The 21150-nt window shown below is 39.3% G+C and overlaps 3 protein-coding genes across 3 annotated transcripts in view; 1 reads left to right on the forward strand and 2 right to left on the reverse strand.

The window, feature by feature from the left end:
- Window positions 1–3105, forward strand: part of pdcd11 (programmed cell death 11) — a 21374-nt gene extending 18269 nt beyond the window's left edge. The window contains exons 33-36 of the mRNA XM_057843983.1: window positions 997–1165; window positions 1285–1438; window positions 2375–2540; window positions 2657–3105. Of these exons, the coding sequence (XP_057699966.1) occupies window positions 997–1165; window positions 1285–1438; window positions 2375–2540; window positions 2657–2828 (661 nt within the window). The 3' untranslated portion in view covers window positions 2829–3105. The remainder of the gene's footprint in view (window positions 1–996; window positions 1166–1284; window positions 1439–2374; window positions 2541–2656) is intronic.
- On the reverse strand, window positions 3096–12899 carry zgc:175214 (uncharacterized protein LOC557610 homolog). The gene is made up of 6 exons (XM_057844002.1): window positions 11781–12899; window positions 10116–10269; window positions 8376–8418; window positions 8012–8053; window positions 4953–5035; window positions 3096–3914 (listed from the first exon to the last, which is right to left on the reverse strand). The coding sequence occupies exons 1-6, from the start codon at window positions 11803–11805 to the stop codon at window positions 3794–3796; spliced, it is 468 nt and encodes a 155-aa protein (XP_057699985.1). The 5' UTR covers window positions 11806–12899; the 3' UTR covers window positions 3096–3793.
- A 2300-nt stretch (window positions 12900–15199) lies between these two features.
- Window positions 15200–16919, reverse strand: LOC130920641 (calcium homeostasis modulator protein 1). The gene is made up of 2 exons (XM_057843999.1): window positions 16374–16919; window positions 15200–15709 (listed from the first exon to the last, which is right to left on the reverse strand). Exons 1-2 carry the CDS (start codon window positions 16917–16919, stop codon window positions 15200–15202), a joined length of 1056 nt encoding a protein of 351 aa, XP_057699982.1.
- Window positions 16920–21150: the final 4231 nt, after the last annotated feature.

Consider the following 21150-nt stretch of genomic DNA (forward strand, 5'->3'; position numbering starts at 1 on the left):
AGCCCCAAAGCATGATGTTTCCACCCCCATGCTTCACAGTGGCTATGGTGTTCTTGGGATGCAATTCAGTACACTTTCTCCTCCAAACACGAGAACCTGTGCTTCTACCAAAAAGTTGTATTTTCGTTTCATTTGACCATAACACATTCTCCCAGTCCTCTTCTGGATCATCCAAATGCTCTCTCGCGAACCGCAGACGGGCCTGGCAGTGCAGGATTTGAGTTCCTAGCGGCGTATTGTGTTACTGATAGTAGCCTTTGTTACTGTGGTCCCAGCTCTCTGTAGGTCATTCACTAGGTCCCCCCGTGTGGTTCTGGGATCTTTGCTCACCGTTCTTGTTATCATTTTAATGCCACGGGGTGAGATCTTGCATGGAGCCCCAGATCGAGGGAGATTATCAGTGGTCTTGTATGTCTTCCATTTTCTAATAATTGCTCCCACAGTTATTTCTTTAGACCAAGCGTTTTAGCTATTGCAGATTCAGTCTTCCCAGCCTGGTGCAGTTCTACAATTTTGTCTCTGGTGTCCTTCGACAGGTCTTTGGTCTTGGCCATTGAGGAGTTTGGAGTGTGACTGACTGAGGTTGTGGACAGGTGTCTTTTATACCGATGAGTTAAAACAGGTGCCATTAATACAGGTAACGAGTGGAGCCTCGTTAGAGCTCGTTAGAAGAAGTTAGACCTCTTTGACAGCCAGAAATCTTGCTTGTTTGTAGGTGACCAAATACTTATTTTTCACTCTAATTTGGAAATAAATTATTTAAAAATTAAACAATGTGATTTTCTGTTTTTTGTCCACATTCTGTCTCTCATGGTTGAGGTTTACCTATGTTGACAATTACAGGCCTCTCTAATCTTTTCAAGTAGGAGAACTTGCACAATTGGTGGTTGACTAAATACTTATTTGCCCCACTGTATCTGTAGAAACCATGTATTTGTGGACATGTAAGTTTCAGAGGTTGTTATATACTTTTTTTTAAAAAAATTATTTATCTAGAGAGGAACAGGAGAAGCTGAATGTATGGGTGGCACTGCTAAACTTGGAGAATATGTACGGCACTCAGGAGAGTCTGAAAAAAGTGTTTGAGCGAGCCCTCCAGTTCTGTGAGCCCATACCAGTCTATCAGCAGCTGGCTGACATCTACGCAAAATCTGACAAGATCAAGGTAGTATTTACGTTGTAAGAAGTTGTACACCATCTAAGGAGGACTAATGGCAATGCAATTGTTCCAAGCAAAAGATTAATGTTGCCTAAGCAGAACACTCTTTCTCATGTTTGGATCAGGAGGCGGAGAACTTGTATAAGTTAATGGTGAAGCGTTTTCGTCAAAACAAAGTGGTGTGGGTGAGCTATGGTACATTCCTGCTTCAGCAGGGTCAGAGTGATGCGGCCAGCGCTCTTCTACAAAGGGCGCTTACAAGTCTACCATCCAAAGAAAGTGAGTAAATAAAGGTAGTAATTTTGTAAATTCATAGCGCTTATATAACAGCGTTCCCTGAAAATAACTACACGCGACCACTAATGTATAAACTGCTTGCAAGAAAACAACTTATAAGTACACTTCCAACTTAAAATGGCCAAATTGGGCTCACAAAACTAATTTTCATTCTTCATGTCATGCGCTGTTAGCTTTACATGCTTTTCACTAGAAGTTAAATATGGCACCCGATTGGGAAGAAATATGAACTTTAAGAAAAAAGCTGAAAAGCCTACAAAGTCTAACCTTTTCTGCATGTATGGAATATCCTCAAGCAGAGGGTGGAAGACCACAAGAGCCCTAACATCAATACTGTCAAGTTCAAATATGAATCATTAGGTAGACTTTTATAATATTACCCAAAATAAGGAGAGAAGGCACTCAATTTAGTTGAAAAGCTTGCAAGGAGAAAGAGGAAACTAATTAGCTTCAGCCATCGTTCTAAAGAAAACGCCTTCCCTTTTTTATTTGGGACCACCCTAGTAACAAGAGAGGTGCCAACGGTACATACAACAGTTGAAGGTAAATAATATCATAGCGTAGTGTAAGACGATACCAATGGCAATTTAATAAGCTTTGGTGAACTCCATTCCCGAGAGCGTTAAAACGGTTAAACAGACAAATATTAACATTTGGGGCCCCAAATTGGTTATTTTCACTGCAAGTTGTACTCCTTAGTTGCCTCCATGCAGAATGAGGCATTGGCTGTGTGATATTATTTGCAAGAGATGGTAAATTCAATTTTAAAATCTGTACATGAGGAAAAGTATACAGTGCAATTGTATACCAATGCAAACTATTCATATAGCTCGTCTTAGATTTTTAGTATACAGTATTGTAATCTTCCCTGCTACTGCTAGTTAGAGTAGGTTTTTAAACATTGTGATTTGTCAACAGGTGTTGATATGATCACAAAGTTTGCACAGCTGGAATTCCGCTATGGAAATACGGAAAAAGGTCGCACAATGTTTGACAAAGTCCTCACAAGCTACCCAAAACGCACAGACCTCTGGTCTGTTTTCATCGACCTCATGGTCAAACATGGATCACAGAAGGAAGTACGGTAAGGACAAGTTTTTTTTTTGTTTTTTTTTAATTAAATTTTTTACTACATTTCACTCAGTTATTTTGAGAGGGGGGGAAAACCTTATAGAGTCATATTCATTTGTCATTACACAGGGCCATCTTTGATCGTGTAATCCATCTGAGTGTCTCAATAAAGAAAATCAAGTTCTTTTTCAAGCGGTATCTGGAATACGAGAAGAAGCACGGCACACCACAAAGCATCCAAGCTGTCAAAGAAAAGGCTATGGAGTTTGTCGAAGGCAAAGGCATTGAAGCTGCCAGCTAAAGACCAAAACACAATGTTGAGTATTGTGTATGTTTGGTGAGGACTTTCTATTCTTGCAGCTATATAATGCTTTACATTTTTAAGAGTTGACTTTTTGACTCTTGAAACTGAAGCTCAGATTTTGAAATTCAGATTAATTCATCTCTAAATATGACCAGGATTAACCAGAATTATGAATTCAACCATTTTAATTTACTCTGAATAAATATTAAATTTTGAGATAAAGTGCTTTTTGAGCATTGCCATGAGTCAATAAAAATACTATCATTACAATACATTACATGACATTTTATTTAAAAGCAACAAATACAAAATAACAATATATATTGGAACACATTTACGTACAATACACACAGGCTAGTTTTCTATCCTCTTTTTAAAAGGAAAGTTCCTGGTACATATTCTGGAAAAAAAACTGCCTACCTAAATCCTTGATGCTGGTCGTGATGTCATCCAGAGGGTGTGGCTACCTCTTGACGGCTTGAGCATTCCATCTACACAGTGGCAGTATTGATTGTAAAATGCATGTGTGTTACGGACGGTGCGACAGACGTGGTTTGTGCTGGCTGGATTGTTAACACCCCTGAGATGCTAGAGGTATCAGTACTGCTCCTGCTCAGTACCACTACTGTTGTTATACTGTGTCCAGCAGTGCTCCAGTCTTGGTGCCTCCTTTCCAGTCTGGTTGTTGCTGAGCAGTGCGATATGAAAGCTAAGCGAGAACCACTGTAATGGAAATGTCTTATTTATACATCCTTTCCCCATCTCCCGACAGAACCAAAACGTTTTTTTCCCCCCATCTGTCAATATTCATTTCCCACCTAAGGATATTGCTCAAAGGTCAACTGCAACACAGCCACTTGGGATTATAAACTGCCATCGCCACTGAGATGATCATCTCTAGTTGTACTTAAATGGATGTTTGTTGTTTTTGTAAGAGAAGTCCACTCTCATTTCTCTTATTCTCACACCTCCTCTGGCTCCATGGGACCCTCGGCACCCTGCGGGGCATCTGTGTGGAGCCGCAAGATGGGTTTGTTGCACATTGGGCACACGCTGCGGATCTCCAGCCACTTCAACAAGCACCTGAAGGGTTAAAACAGTTTTATCAATGAGTCTAAGGAAGAACCATATTCATTTTGACAATACACACAGACTATCAATTGAAACTACACTTGGTTAAAACAGATATACTTCCTAGATTTTTGTTTTTTATACTCCAGTAAAGGACTCCTACTTTAAATCAAACACAGTATGAACATTTGCTCACTTAAAATAGTTTATTTTATTTTTTGGGGGCCCAGAGGTTTTCCCAAAGAGACTGATTTGCTATTAAAATAGACGTGTATCTTAATTATGAGTTAACATATTTCTTCAAATGTCTCAAGAAAAATATTTTCAATGTTTTACACACAATTGTGTCCTTAATATTGCATTACACTTTGTTACCCTTCGTTTTTTGGGGGGTTTTTGCCCTTGAAAGAAAAAAGGTTCCTGTAAACCACATTGTGGAAAAGGTATCATTCTTGAAGATAATTTAAAAAGGCAATGTCAGGTAAAATATAAACATACATTTAGGAATTATAGAAAAGGCACCATCTCCAGGCCTAAACCTACTGAAATAATGTGAGATTGATTGGATATAAGTGTGGAAAAACAAAGCAAAACTTCAGAGAACTTTATGAGAAATAATTTTCTACCTGAAGCGGCCACTTTAATGAGTTAAAAACTTCGGAATTCATATTATTTATTTATATATTGATTCCATGATTTCTTTTAAACTGTTTTTTCATTCCATAGTAGAAATCATTTGACAGTCTGAATTTTCAAAAACTACAAAAATCCTGGCTAACACACATAATTTAGCTCAAATCTCAGATTGTTGCATGCCTAAAATCAGATGGAGTTCCGTTTTTAAATGGTACGGTCTTGCAGAGAGTATTTTCAAACTTTTTGACAATAGTAAACCTTTTCTTTGCTTTAAAATTCAAAATGTCTATTAGAAAGTATAGACAATTACAGCTTCATAGGTTTTCTTGTTTTAACAATGACTATTATTTCCCAACCAAGTGACAGTGTAAAAAACATGTTTTGTAGCTAAATTCAAATGAAATAGAAACTCACTTCTTGTGAAATGCATGTGAGCACGGGCACACTCCCAGTTCATCTCTGGTCCTGAATTCTTCCAAACACACTGCACAGGTTTGCTGCCAAAACCATAATGAAAACCAGGTTACGCTCTTTATGAAGGGTTGTTTTAATTCATAAAAGGTCTACGTCTTTTAAAACCATAACAATAACAAATCTCCCAATGCCCATCTTTTAATGCATAATACAAGGCGTTGTTGATGATTACAGTATTGTTCTTTTCGTAGCCATGTCTATTTTTCCCAAAAACTGCACTTCTCCTTCCAGCCGCCTGTACCTTTGGATAATTTAAAGGCAGCCATTTTTAAGACTGCAAACAGAGAAGAGTACTCTTATAAGTGTCTATAATAAGCACAGTTATTCTTAGCAGTCCTAAATTCTGCCACTTAAAGATTGGAAAACACTTCAAATGCATTTCCCTCATAAAGAGATTTTGAGATAATCTCTCTAAAAGTGTGCTGCACCTAATTACGTCTGAAGATTGAACTCCTTTGATATGTTAGAATAGGCCTAGCCTATGACGTGGCTGCGAAGAATAATGAATAAACACAGACTGTATTCTGCACTGTGTCTAACGCGTTTCCCAACAACTAAGGTACACATTGTACACGTCACCAGTCACAGACATGACATAAAGGCCACACACTACTATCTAGTGAAAAAAATGGTTCTGTCACAATTTGGCAATGTCATAAATAGGATAGGGAATTGATACGATTTTTACCATTCCGATTCGATTCTTTATCGATTCTCATCAATTCTAATTTGGGGGAGAAAAAATAAACATTTTGATTGGATTGGCATCGAGTTTGTTTCATCAGAAGTCACAACCTTACAAACTCACACCGAGGTCAAAAGAGGCCCAAAGTCTGAATGTTAACTGTGGCATTATGTACAGTGCCTTGCAAAAGTATTCGGTCCACTTGAATCTTGCAACCTTTCGCCACATTTCAGGCTTCAAACATAAAGATATGAAATTTAATTTTTTTTGTCAAGAATCAACAACATGTGGGACACAATCGTGAAGTGGAACAACATTTATTGGATAATTTAAACTTTTTTAACAAATAAAAAACTGAAAAGTGGGGCGTGCAATATTATTCGGCCCCTTTCAGTGCAGCAAACTCACTCCAGAAGTTCAGTGAGAATCTCTGAATGATCCAATGTTGTCCTAAATGACCGATGATGATAAATAGAATCCACCTGTGTGTAATCAAGTCTCCGTATAAATGCACCTGCTCTGTGATAGTCTCAGGGTTCTGTTTAAAGTGCAGAGAGCATTATGAAAACCAAGGAACACACCAGGCAGGTCCGAGATACTGTTGTGGAGAAGTTTAAAGCCGGATTTGGATACAAAAAGATTTCCCAAGCTTTAAACATCTCAAGGAGCACTGTGCAAGCCATCATATTGAAATGGAAGGAGCATCGGACCACTGCAAATCTACCTTCCTTCCAAACTTTCTTCTCAAACAAGGAGAAAACTGATCAGAGATGCAGCCAAGAAGCCCATGATCACTCTGGATGAACTGCAGAGATCTACAGCTGAGGTGGGAGAGTCTGTCCATAGGACAACAATCAGTCGTACACTGCACAAATCTGGCCTTTGTGGAAGAGTGGCAAGAAGAAAGCCATTTCTCAAAGATATCCATAAAAAGTCTCGTTTGAAGTTTGCCACAAGCCACCTGGGAGACACACCAAACATGTGGAAGAAGGTGCTCTGGTCAGATGAAACCAAAATTGAACTTTTTGGCCACAATGCAAAACGATATGTTTGGCGTAAAAGCAACACAGCTCATCACCCTGAACACACCATCCCCACTGTCAAACATGGTGGTGGCAGCATCATGGTTTGGGCCTGCTTTTCTTCAGCAGGGACAGGGAAGATGGTTAAAACTGACGGGAAGATGGATGCAGCCGAATACAGGAACATTCTGGAAGAAAACCTGTTGGTAGCTGCACAAGACCTGAGACTGGGATGGAGATTTATCTTCCAACAGGACAATGATCCAAAACATAAAGCCAAATCTACAATGGAATGGTTCAAAAATAAACGTATCCAGGTGTTAGAATGGCCAAGTCAAAGTCCAGACCTGAATCCAATCGAGAATCTGTGGAAAGAGCTGAAGACTGCTGTTCACAAACACTCTCATCCAACCTCACTGAGCTCGAGCTGTTTCGCAAGGAAGAATGGGCAAGAATGTCAGTCTCTCGATGTGCAAAACTGACAGAAACATACCCCAAGCGACTTGCAGCTGTAATTGGAGCAAAAGGTGGCGCTACAAAGTATTAACGCAAGGGGGCCGAATAATATTGCACGCCCCACTTTTCAGTTTTTTATTTGTTAAAAAAGTTTAAATTATCCAATAAATTTTGTTCCACTTCACGATTGTGTCCCACTTGTTGTTGATTCTTGACAAAAAATTAAAATTTTATATCTTTATGTTTGAAGCCTGAAATGTGGCGAAAGGTTGCAAGGTTCAAGGGGGCCGAATACTTTTGCAAGGCACTGTAACTGTAGCAAATACACAAGAATGTGTAACATTTTACGGAAACATTTTTCTAACAGAAATTTTAAAAAATCCTTTTTAAAAGGACAAATGAGCTGATAGCACTCACACACACACAAAAAAGATCAATACTGTCAAATACAACAGAACAGTGCGTAGTGCAAATGTCCAAAATTAACAATTCTTTTGCTGAAAAATAAGCATGTCTGCTTTTACAGGAAGAATACGTGATCTTTCTGGACTTATGGTGTCTCCAGCAGTGGAGAACACAGAAATTACGTGACGTAATTTGTGCTGGTTGGAAGTGATAAGAGAATTGTTAGATAAACTGCCAAACGATTCCATGGAATTGAAACACCGATCCGCTTCTCTTTAGGAACCGGTTCTCGATTCTCATCCCTAGTCATAAATCCTTTTTTGACGAAGTAGAATTAGATGTGTTGAAGTGCTGCTTTTGGCAGATTGGGAGCGTGTTTCAATGCAGCAAATGTAAATCAAATATACATGTCAAAACAAAACATGACTTACTCCAAGCAGGCTGAGTTTCTTGCTTGCTCCCTTCAGCACCACCTACAGTAGAGAAGGGGTATGAAGGGATGAACCTACATACTGCACTGTGGTGTCAGCACAATCATAAATATACTTCTGATACCATATGTCTTAATGGGACTGATGTGACCTAGTATTACTCCTCTGTATGATGCACAGAAAAGCTAGTCTAATTTTAGCAGCAGGATTGTAGCATTGAGTGTACAATGATACTCTTCTGGAAGGTGGTGTTATGTTGCTATGCTCAATGAAGGGAAAAAAAAGAGCTTGATATGCTGTGGTAGGATTTAGCCAGCCTGAGAGTGTGGTGTTACACATGCAGATACTGCAGTTAGTGACATACCTCATTGTAGCTGAACTGCTCCCTAGTTCCTTGTTGTTTCAACCTGAGTGAGACAAACAGGGCAAAATATTAGGATACGGTGGGGGTGGGGGTGGGGGGCTGTCGAAATTTGGTTGTAAGGTAAATGGGTTGACATGCGGGCTCAGAAGTTACGAGTTGAATGACATCTTTAAAATGTCCATTTAATGCAGGTCTATGTCAGAAAATGCCGTTTGTTAATTAGTCTTGTGCGCTGGGAAAACCAATAGGCCCAATATGAAAGCTGCTGCTTCTCATATACATATATAAATCTAAAATGACATTATTACATTTTATAAACAATACATCTACTGGTTTTAATATTTTTTAATTATTTAATAGTACTTCAAAGTTGTGCTTAAAAAATCAACCTCGCAACATAAACAGGTAGCGTCAACTACTATATATGCTCAAGATTTTCTTTAGCAGGCCACATGAATTGATCTGGTAGGCCAAATCTTAGCCCTGGGCCTCAAAGAAGCATTGAAGTCATTTTCTAATATCTTTGTTTCATGCATAGGATAAGTCAAAATGGGACTGTGCCCTGGTTGATGTGTGTTGTCTGTGTAGTTTTTTAAATTGTTATTGTGGTTTCAAGTCTCTTCGCCTAGAGGCACTTTGCTCGATGGCAAAAGTCAGCCTCCTCGCCTGGTTCTCGATTTGCTTTTTTTCCTGTATCTCCTGTGCGTTTCCTGCGGATGCCTGCAAGACAACTGTGACCTCAGCCTAGATTCACGTTGTTTTGGCGTCAAGTGACAGTCTCCAATTCAATGCCAACGTCCACCGAAACATCCACTACACCGGTTGTCAATCGGCGTGAAGAGATGACATGTTAAATATTAAATATTAAAATTTGATCTTGTCAACTCTATATTAATGAGAATCTGTACATCTGCAGAAGATCCCAAAAATGACATTCCAGGCACTTTCAATGAAAATTATTGTCCAAAATTGATAAAACTGCCTCCAAAGTTATATAAAAAAACATTATGTAAAAAAACAAGCTTTAGTGCCACTAAGTTTTGAGTTTGATTATTGTTTAGCGAGTGACTGTCTGGCCACATGTGCTATAAAATTTAACCAATCAATTGTATTAATGTATAATTGTGGTCAATAAAAGCAAGTGCATATGATTAGTGTTTTTGAATTATGTAATTTCAGCATTTATTTATTTTTTAACGTTTGGGTCGACAAGATTTACATGTTAAACAGCTCAGTTTTTGTTAACGGATAAATTGTCTTGGGGAAATGAAGGATGAAAGTATAAGTAAATCATAGACTTCATCATTTATTATTATGAACTATATGAAGTAAATATTAAAAGTAATTGTGTAATTTTAGGTTGTAGAACTTTTTTTCCTTAACCAGAAACTGCAAAACAAAAGTTATTTTTTTGTTTGTTCGTTTAATTTTTAAATACAGGAATACTGTAAAGAATCAAAATGGGAAGAAGGGGAAAAAAAACATTTGGACTACACAATTTAAAGCGCATATCCCTGAATACTTTTAAGAAATCAATATACTATAGGGCTCTCTTAATATTCATCACTAATCCTTTTCTCAGAAGAGGGAAATTGTACTATGGTGCACATTGTGGCTATGTGGTGAAAGTGCATTGCTCCTTTGTCTCAATTTTAACCTCAGATATTCTTCTCGGATTCCATTCACGCTATTCAGACTCTGCTTGGCCAACCTCCATTAGTTTTTATCTCTTGAACCTACCTGAAAAGGTAGCAGCAGAAGATGAGACTGAGCATAAAGACGAAAAGGCCAATGCCCAGCACAATGACGTACACATTGAGTGGCAGGTGATACATGTCAGACGTCATGCTGCAGTCGTGTTCAGAGCTTGGAGAATTCAAACCGCACAGGCATCCTACCAAAAACAGATCCAAGTATTTAAGGCGCGTACGTTCAATTAAAACATATTTGTCATGAGTAAGTCATTTTACCATTGATAATTGAAAACTAGGTCTGACCCAGCAAAACATTTTCTTTACATAATTTTCTTCAATTTCACAATATCCTTTATAGATTGTAATTCATTAGTTTTCACAAAATTATTTTTGGGATGACTGTTCTTGCAAAACTTAATCACATGCCAATCATGGTGCTTTTACGGTTTGTTCAGAACTACTTGGTGATGGTGTTGGGACGCAAGTGTGTCCATGGAGCTGTGGCAGAGCGGTGGCAACCCTAACCCTCATAGGGCTGCCCGTTAATTGGCTGTGAAGTAGACAAACACTGCGAACAGACACCGACACACCACCATCTGTTCCCCAGACTCAATAGAGTACTGTAGTAAAGTGTGTGCATGTGTGACAGCACTTGGGGGGGGGGGGGGGGGGGTTGAGAGGTTGGAGCGTCTAGTGCTGTGTGCCTATGTGCATGTGAATGACCAGAAATGTGGGTGTATGAGGGGATATATTTAAAATGAGTGTGAATTTGGTACTAAAGAGCCATTTGGCAAAACAATAGCAACGGAAGCCCCACTTCCATAAGCCACATGTGACCCTATTAATTTGCAACAAGCAGGCTCTTTGCCAGCCTCCTAATGTCCATGTGTCTCTCTTCAGAGTCAACGAATGGGCACAGTTTAGACTTGAGTGGGAGGTATGATAATTTAACATAGTTGGAGGTTGGGGGTTTTGAAAAGAAGGGGGCAGGGAAACCTAATGGGCAATAGACTACATGAGCAAAATGGATACCAGGCCAAACAGGAACTAAAAATGGAATGAAGTAAGGAGTGGTCCCCACTTTGCATCTGTAACAGCTTCCATACTTCTGGGAAGAGCATGTTCGGGTGTGTGTTTGCAGCATTTTCATGTTCAACTGTCTAGAAGAACATGTCTGAGGTCAGAAATTTTGGACTTGACAAAGGAATGGCATCTCTGGTCCGTTTCATCCCCAAGTTCTTCTACACGGAAGTCTTTCAAGTTACCTTGATTTACCTTATGTCATTCAGGAAGAGAAAAGTGATTTCCACAACGGTATGCTAAAATTTGGAAGCATAGAATTGACCAATATGTGATTTTGGTAGAAGAATTTAGATTGATCGATTGAAGTGTGTCCTATGGCTTTTCCCCTCACAGCGTATGTCATTGAAAAAGGCACAATACAACAGCGTACAATAAGACTGTAAAATGATGAGCACACTCTGTTGCAGTTGCTGTACTGAAGTAAACATGACCTTGAATGCATCTTATTTTGAGTGTTCTTTGTCACACACACAAAACACTAGATCAAGGCCTTTGCGATTGGCTGAATCCATCGTGTGGAGCCAGTAAACTACAAAGCAGAAACTTAGGTTATAAACTACAGCACACAAAAATACATGCCTTGGTCTCCATCGTATTAAACAGATGGCAGAGAAATCCACTGACTTACCGTTACACCATTGGAATGGTTGCATGAAATTTGATTCCTGGGGCAGCAGCAATAAATTCAGACCCTTTAAGAAGAAGGCTCAGCCTGAATGGAGGCCAAACTCTTGCACTCGTGGTCGGTACCTCGGATCAGTCACTGTGTGCTGAGCTCCTCCAAATACAAGCCTTAAGTTTTTCAGATTTGCTCAGATTTCCATAAATCCTTGAGAGGTGTGGTTTTGTTGGCTCAGCAGTCTTTGCGGCCCAGCATTCCCAAATCTGGATTAACCACTCCGTGTTAAGATTGGGATATTTGGGACAAGAGTTTGGACCACGTCTGAAAACCTCATGTGCTCTTGAATGCCATTATGAATGATGTCATCGGAGAAGACAAAGAAATCTTGTTGTGTAGCTTGGACTGTCACTTGCCTCATACCGCAGGTTATTTCGCAAGTTGTTGTCAAAATGCGAATCATGCGCAGTCACAACATCATCAACGGCACACTCAATATTTTCACTTAGAGCAAAGATCCTCTTTTACTTGTTTTTTTCTGCGTGAATCTCTCCAATGTCATCCGCCGATCACAATGACAGTCGATCAATGGAGGTAATAAGCTGGCTTTAGTCTGCTTTGTCTACCCCATCTAAAGCTGCTTTTTTTAACAGAGGATTTTCTCAGCTCTCTTTCTCCCCTCTCTCATGTCCTCTGCGGTCTCCTCCTCCAGTCCACTGATGTTGCAGAGGGTATTCCACCTTAGCGTAGAAGCCTAAGATTTGCTAACCTAAAATGCCCAACAAAGTGAGGACAGTCCTGAAGCTCGCATTTCTGTTTTCGCTGCTGTGTAGTTTGATTCTCACTATGTATGTCTTGTATGAGGAGTGGGATCCTGTTCCTCCAACCATCTGCTCCTTCAGATGGAAAAAAAAAAGCAAAGATGGTGTGTGTCAGCCAAGAGTCTGTCTTTTTCGGTCAGTCTCTAGCACCTCCAATAGGCTTTGTCATGGCACTCATCTCTTCTCTTTTCAGTCCATAATGATTTTGAGAGTAAGCCTGCAGTCTGCTTTTTGCCCCCGACGCTTCCTGCACTGTTCTGCTCTGCCTTGGGTTTGTAAACAGATCTGTGCTCATGTGACCATCCGTTTTGCCTCGCAACTCTTCTCGGCCTCAGCCCTCCCTCTGCCTCTGTCCTCCAATCTGTAGGCAGAAGGAAGGCAAAATGAGCCAGACGCTGACGAATAGGATGCCTGCAAGCATGCTGATGTGCGTGTGTCTGTGTGCGTCCACCTCTCTCATGTATGTGAAAGGGAGAGCAAGGAGGCTCTTGCAGCAAAGTCAAGGGAGGCCCCGGTCAGCTGTATGCATGGGTGATGTCCTGACAAACAAAACAATGTCATTTCTACTAACTGGACATCAGCAAGATCGCGTGTTGAACACATTCCACCATATTTTTCTGCCACATATACACACATTGAGTTTTGACTGTTTATTTGGGGCGGATGCTTCTCAGGTTTGCTTTATTTAGCTAAATCCACTCCTTTCTGTCAGATGCTATTTACTATATTGTGAGGGCCACATTTGTTTGACAATGATAAACATAACTTTCAGTTTTGATGATTAAAGTGACATGCCTATTTTGAGGTGATGAACTTGCTGTTTACAGTTTACAGTCTATATTTATGTTTGCTTCAGTGTTCTCTGTTAGCATCTCTTTCTTATTGCACATAATTATATCTGTGAGAGCCATAAGTTCAAATTTAAACACAGTTCATTGATGTAAAATGTCAATATATTCTCTGTTTACATCATGGGCGGAACTGTTCAAATTGAGCAATAGACTTGTTTATTATTGTGATTGCTCTTGTACTAGTGTAGAACTGCTCTACATCGTTTTGAAAGCTGCTTCAAAGTAATTTTCCCACTCTTTTTTGCTAATGGGGTAAGACAAAGACACACAAAAAAAATCATGTAATCTCATCGGCTCGTCCTAATATTTTAGCTGGTGAACACAGAAGTAAGGAATGCATGAAGGTGACAATGTGAAAGAGAACAACCTCTGATAGAGAAATCGCAAGCTGGACAAAGACGTGCTTCCCCTCCTCCCCAACCACCACCACCACACACGCCAGCCACCCTTGGTGCCAGTCCACTGAGTGGAAGAACAGCTGCTAGGATACTGGGCTAGCTGTCAGACGGTCAAGGGGAGTGCTGCTTCACTAATCCCCGAGGGGGGCGGGGGGAACAACAATGGGATCCAAGCCATTTTCATTCCGCCCCCTCCCTCCTGTCCTCTGTTTGTAATGTCATTGCAGTGGAACATCTGGACTGTTCATACACATACTATTAAAGCATTGATGTTGAATGCTGACACGACATGGTGGTCCTAAACCACTGTCTGGTTAAAGGTGATCAGTGACATGCATTCCTATATTCACCTGTCTCCTGATCACGTCTAACACATGATGTTTGTATTAATGCTCAAAAGCAGAGTCTTGATGAAATAAGAACATAAGGGACTGGAGGGATGCAAATGTTGACCTTTTGTTCAAGCAGCAGGTAAATCGTTTGGATTGTCACAACCTTTTCTTTTGCATAAATCACATATTTGCCTGACTGCAAATCTGGTGCAGCTGGGCGTTACCTACCCTCGGCTTCTTGTTTACTTACCCCTATGTTAGCATGTTTAGGTCTTGTTATCACTGAAAAATTCTCATGGTGGCCCTTTCCCAGGGAGCAAACACTTCATGTGTCACTACTGATTTAGTGTTAAACCAATTAATTCAAGAGACATTTTTTCTTTTTTTTATGTGCTGCCTAAAGTTTGACTGTATTTTTCCTACAGCAGCAGTTGTTGTTTATGGCAGATAGAAAAAGAATGCTGTAGTTCTGTCAACACTTGAACTATCCACTATAATATTTGACTACGAATTTTAGTATATATGTAACGTAATGTATGTATGGTAATTTGTTTGGCAAATCCCACCCATGCTGGTGATATTATGTACATATGCACAACGTGAAGGTATTTAAAAATAAAAAGTTAACAGTGCAAATTGTCACCTTTAATTGATGTTACATGACAGTTCAAAAATGTTTAGCATTATTGTGTAGTTTGCATTGGAATATATACCCGCCTAGAAAAATAAATGCAACATAGTATGATTCGGTGCAGTTCTAAATCATTAAAAATTGCAATAATAAACATGCTTCATTAATACATCTTTGACTTTGTGAAAATGATACAATAATAAGCCTTTGTATTGTTACAATATATGAGCAATTTTACCCATAAGTGGATTGTAAGAGTGTTTCATTAATTCAATATACTGCAAGTTCATTGGCCTTCTTAAAATTACTTCACTACATATCAACCAAAGTTATTCCTGACATAATATCTGAAAACCAAAGGCATTTCAAACACGAAGGCTTTTGTCTCTTTGAGGTCAGACTTTACTGTAATACACCGCCCATTCCTTTTTCTGGACTTTATGGGTGTGTCCGTTTTGAAACCCATTTACTGCTCCATTGGCCTCTTCATGCAGTATGTCTTTGTTTTCACCATTTACCTGTTCTTTTCTCAGTTCAAGGGCTGGTTTGCAGGTGTGCCAGTTCCACAAAGCTTTATTCATGTCATCCTGGACCCTTATACCCAGGAGCTTGTCTTCATCATTCTTTCTCTTATCATCATCTTCATAGTCGCTGCCATCCTTGCTGGAGTGATGATGTAAATTGTGCATCTCTCCGCTTATGCTTTCAAAATACTGATAGATGCAGACCTTTGCAAAGGTCTTGGCGTGCTCCTTACAGGTCTCATCGAACATTTTGCGCTCAATGTCGATATAATGAGACCAGTATTTGGTTTTGAGGAAAGCAGCTTGGGTAAAGCAAGGTCGAATAGCACGGATCAGAAAGGCTGTGAAGGTCATCATGAGCAAAAACATCCAGCCACAAGCCTGTGGAATATAGTCATGTATTAGTCAGGAAGGTAAGAATTGTGTTGAACGCCTAGGTTCCCAAAAATATGGAACCCATATCATCCTTGGCATCCTGACACTTCTGAGAGATATTCAGGCACATAACTGTTAATAGCTCTATAATAGAATTATCAAGAATAGAATTATCTTATGTAGATCAGTATTTCATATCTTTCTTTAAAACCATAACATTGCCTTCAGCGGATCAAAGGACAGAGTGGGTGTTTTGGATGGATGAAAATAGGCCCAAGTTCCATGAATAATACATTTGTGGTTTATCTCGCTTGTTAATAAGCCAATGAAAGGCCCCACTGAGCTCCAAATGTAGAAAGTTGACGAGTTTTTAGAACTAAACTACAGGAAATGAGATCTGCGTTGTTATCATATTGACAAATTGCAGTAAAATATAATGAAAATGTACCCAACTTTGTGCCCACAAACTTGTTAAACTGTATTTACATTAGATGGCCAAAGTCAGATTAAAGTATAAAACGATTTAAAAAAATATTTTTCATATGCAGTTAGTATGAAAGTGTAATTTTAAATTTTTTGCTTGTACCATTTACCTTTATATGTTGTATCTGCAAAGAGCTACTGTTCATAAAATTATGAAGAGTTAAAAAAATAAAATAAAACAGCACACCTGTGATATACACTTGATGTACCGGGATGCCGCTACTCTTATATCTTGATGCTCGAACAAGTCTTTACATGGAATCTTTGCCAACAGTTTCATCTTCTCCGTCTCAGACATCCCCTTGATGAGACTATAATTCCCAAACTTGTCAATATCCAAATTGATGCTAAAAGCGCAGAGAAAGCTCTTGCCATCCATGAGAGTCACTGACACCCAAACTGCGGGTGCTATCAAAGATCTTTGTGTAATAGAACAGAACATGTAGCGAAGGATTGATGGATCCTTCGTCCTCTTTCCCGTGGGTCTTCTCCACTCTTCTGCTAGTACGGATACATTATTGTTCAATACAAATCCTAATAGGAAAAACCAAATGGGCGGGATGATCAACAGCCCGATCCCGTAGCTGTAGTTATATTCTGGAATACAGGGGCAGCTGAATTCAAAGGCAGAGTACATCTGTGCACTAGCAAGGGCCATGATACCACAGATCCCATTCATAAATGATTCCTGATTGGATTGAAGGAACTGGAACATCATACGCAATTTATCCATCTTTGCAAGTAATATCAGGGCGTTAGATCCAAAGTGATAGGTTCTGTGAGAAGAGGTACAACAGAATGTAAACAAAATGCTCCTGAAATTATACAAAAAAATAGAAAAGTTCAGAAAGTAACATAGAAGTTAAGAAGCAAAAAATTTACTGTACATTAAGTGTTGCATTTATGTAGCAGTAGTAAACATAACTTATACATGTATACAGGATAGTCTTTAAGTGGTTATATACATAAATTGTATTGCTCTCAGTACTACAATCTAATGACTTTCTAACAATGCAATTGTGCTGCAATTTCAAATGTCAAAAAAATTAATTATTATATTTAGTTGGCAATTGTCCGACATCTCTTACTTGTATTCAAATTAAAATGGGTTCACAAAAGACAGACAGGCTCCTCTCCAGTTTACGTCTCATGTGCTGCTAATAAAATTACATCAACACTTGCGGGGATTTGGCCATGAAAGTATCACCTTATGTTCTTAAGGATCATTCTAAGACAGTCGACAGTAAAAAGGAAGGTACACTATAAGCAAAACTGAACACAAATAGCATCGCTTACTTTAAATGAGGCACCGTACGAGATAGAGAAGCCACACAGTAAAAGTATCCATTTCAAGTCAGTCCGTTTGTCGTCTGTTTACATGTGATTGATCAGACAGATGCAACAGCGCTTCTCAAACCCTCAGTAGAGATTTTCAAAATCAACCAGATTGTTGGTCATTATGTCCCGCCCCTCACAAGCACCTGTGCGGACGGTGGCCTACTTCATTCTCCTTAAACACATGTAATTTTAACAATCATGACGACACAATAAATTACTTGTCACAAAAAAAAACTTCATGCAATCAAAGTTTAAATAACATTATTCTTACTTTGCCCTGTACTATATGTTGGTCTATGTGTTGTACCGTAGGATTCAGAGTGATCTGCCCGAGACATGCAAACATGGCCACAAAGCATTCAAATGTATGTAGCTTTGTTGGAAAAATGTGGTTAATGGCGGAGATAAAAGCTGTAAATATTTTCAGAGTAGACCATAGACTTTATAATATTATAAATATTATGAAGTCTATGAGTAGACATACAGTGGGGAAAATAAGTATTTAGTCAACCACTAATTGTGCAAGTACTCCCACTTGAAAATATTAGAGAGTCCTGTAATTGTCAAAATGGGTAAACCTCAACCATGAGAGACAGAATGTGGAAAAAAAAACAAAATCACATTGTTTGATTTTGAAAGAATGTATTTGCAAATCATGGTGGAAAATAAGTATTTGGTCAATACCAAAAGTTTATCTCAATACTTTGTTATGTACCTTTTGTTGGCAATGACGGAGGCCAAACATTTTCTGTAACTCTTCACAAGCTTTTCACACACTCTTGCTGGTATTTCGGCCCATTCCTCCATGCAGATCTCCTCTATCACAGTGATGTTTTGGGGCTGTTGTTGGGCAACACAGAATTTCAACTCCCTCCACAGATTTTCTATGGGGTTGAGATCTGGAGACTGGCTAGGCCACTCCAGGACCTTGAAATGCTTTCTTACGAATCCACCCCTTTGTTGCCCTGTGTGTTTGGGATCATTGTCTTGCTGAAAGACCCTGCCACGTCTCATCTTCAATGCCCTTGCTGATGGAAGGAGATTTTCACTCAAAATCTCTTGATACATGGCCCCATTCATTCTTTCCTTTACACAGATCAGTCGTCCTGGCCCCTTTGCAGAAAAACAGCCCCAAAGCATGATGTTTCCACCCCCATGCTTCATAGTGGGTATGGTGTTCTTCTGATGCAATTCAGTATTCTTTCTCCTCCAAACACGAGAACCTGTGTTTCTTCCAAAAAGTTCTATTTTGGTTTCATTTGACCGCAACACAATCTCCCAGTCCTCTTCTGGATCATCCAAATGCTCTCTAGCGAACCACAGACGGGCCTGGACGTGTACTGGCTTCAGCAGGGGGACACATCTGGCAGTGCAAGATTTGAGTCCCTGGCGGCGCAATGTGTTACTGATAGTATCCTTTGTTACTGTGGTCCCAGCTCTCTGTAGGTCATTCACTATGTCCCAGCGTGTGGTTCTGGGATTTTTGCTCATTTCTCTTGTTATCATTTTGACGCCACGGGGTGAGATCTTGCATGGAGCCCCAGTTCGAGGGAGATTATCAGTGGTCTTGTATGTCTTCCATTTTCTACTAATTGCTCCCATAGTTAATTTATTTACACCAAGCGTTTTACCTATTGCAGATTCAGTCTTACCAGCCTGGTGCAGGTCTACAATTTTGTGTTTGGTTTCCTTTGACAGCTCTTTGGTCGTGGCCATAGTGGAGTTTGGAGTGTGACTGAGTTTGTGGACGGGTATCTTTTATACCGATAATGAGTTAAAATAGTTGCCATTGTTACAGGTAACGGGTGGAGCCCCGTTAGACCTCGTTAGACCTCGTTAGAAGTTAGACCTCTTTGACAGCTAGAAATATTGCTTGTTTGTAGGTGACCAAATACTTATTTTCCACTCTAATTATGAAATAAATTCTTTAAAAAGCAAACAATGTGATTTTCTGTTTTTTCCCCCCACATTCTCTCTCTCATAGTTGAGGTTTACCCATGTTAACAATTACAGGCCTCTCTAATCTTTTCAAGTAGGAGAACTTGCACAATTGGTGGTTGACTAAATACTTATTTGCCCCACTGTTCACATAATTTACAAGCGTGTGAACTCTTAGAATTATCCACAAGTACATTTACCGTTGTGCTAAAGCAAGGCTTAGAAAATTAGTTAGAACCGGAACTTGAAGTCCAGTCAAATGGAAAGCAAGGGACTGCTTTGTAAACATAGACACAACCCACGTTCCCACTTGTAATCCATCCAGTACTGTGTTGCCTCATACATTAGCTTTCAGATCACTTACCGGTATTACACTTTAAGATCTAATTGTCTATATGTACACTTGTACAGTAGCTAACCTCACACTGAGCTGTAGCCACATTTTTAGGGCAAAAAGCCAAGCCAGTACCGTTTTTGTACATGAGGAACAAGAACGTGTCATAACAGCACACACAGACTGGGTTTACAGGAAATAAGTCATTAACCAAGTTCAATCTAAAATAGGAAGCAAGTGCTGGGGCTGTGGCAATATTCCATCAAAACAATTCATACTTTACAAGATATGAGATTGTGATAAGACTGTCTTGCAGTGCATGTTTATTTACAATACTGCAAATAGAGTACAAATATAGTAATATACTGTAATACAAAAGATTGAAGTAATAAATGCATGCTGGAAGTAGAATTTTCTCTGTTACATTGCATGATTGACTTGATGCATTCTGTGGAAGTAATACGTTACCATCATTTTAATTCACTAATTTGGTTTTATTAGCCTGTGGATTGATTAATAACTACTCCAGGGCGGTCATATCAATATGCTCTGCAGCTATAGTGCACTACCATAAATTGACATTTCAGAGATATTATACTACTTGTAGACGTCTTCTGGGTATTTCTGGAGAGTTATGTGAATTACATTGTGGAATCATGTGTGATTCTTGTGCCCTTCAGATGCTAGATGACTAAAGGCTAGGTTATGAACCTAGCAAAATCCGATTTTTTCATCTTTTTCCGACGGTCTGAACGGTCAGCACAGGTCGTATAAAAGTGGACCATTTCAAATACGATCTACATCACTTTCGTATGTGGTTAAAATCTGACCTGGGTGACATTTTTCCTAAATGTGGCTGCGGTCTAAACTGTCAAATCCCCCAAATATGAATTCACGCAGCATTTACGTCAGCAAAGAGAGAGAGACAGTGCGCTACGTTAGCCCCTACAACCACTAGCAAGAAGTATGGAATCACCAGTCTCGGACGAGCACTCACTCAGACATTTTCTTATGCAGAACAAACTCAGATAAAAAGCTTGAAAAAATAATTAGTTCAAAAGTGCAACTCTTTAGCATTCAGAAACACTAAATGAATAAAATACATTGTGGCGGTCAGTATGTTACTTTTATAGACCAAGTACAGGGAAATGAATATGGAATCACACCATTCAGAGGAAAAATATATGGAATCATGAGAAACAAAGAAATAACAATCAAAACACATCTCTAGTATTTAGTTGCACCACCTCTGGCTTTTATGACAGCTTGGAGTCTCTGAGGCATGGACTTGTTGAGTGACAAACAGTATTCTTCATCAATTTGTTGCCAACTCGCTTTGATTGCAGTTGCCAGA

Source organism: Corythoichthys intestinalis, chromosome 8 (genome assembly GCF_030265065.1).
Source record: "Corythoichthys intestinalis isolate RoL2023-P3 chromosome 8, ASM3026506v1, whole genome shotgun sequence".
Classification (NCBI taxonomy): Eukaryota; Metazoa; Chordata; class Actinopteri; order Syngnathiformes; family Syngnathidae; genus Corythoichthys; species Corythoichthys intestinalis.

Excerpts from the sequence above, each read along its gene's own strand:
- zgc:175214 (XM_057844002.1), bottom strand. The coding sequence starts at position 11,805 with ATGCAACCATTCCAATGGTGTAACG. Across the intron at positions 8,419-10,115 it reads TTCTGCTGCTACCTTTTCAG|GTTGAAACAACAAGGAACTA; the intron begins GTAGGTTCAAGA and ends TGTCTCACTCAG. Across the intron at positions 5,036-8,011 it reads AGAAACTCAGCCTGCTTGGA|CAAACCTGTGCAGTGTGTTT; the intron begins GTAAGTCATGTT and ends TGGTTTTGGCAG.
- LOC130920641 (XM_057843999.1), bottom strand. The coding sequence starts at position 16,919 with ATGGATAAATTGCGTATGATGTTCCAGTTCCTTCAATCCAATCAGGAA. Across the intron at positions 15,710-16,373 it reads ACATCAAGTGTATATCACAG|GCTTGTGGCTGGATGTTTTT; the intron begins GTGTGCTGTTTT and ends TATATTCCACAG.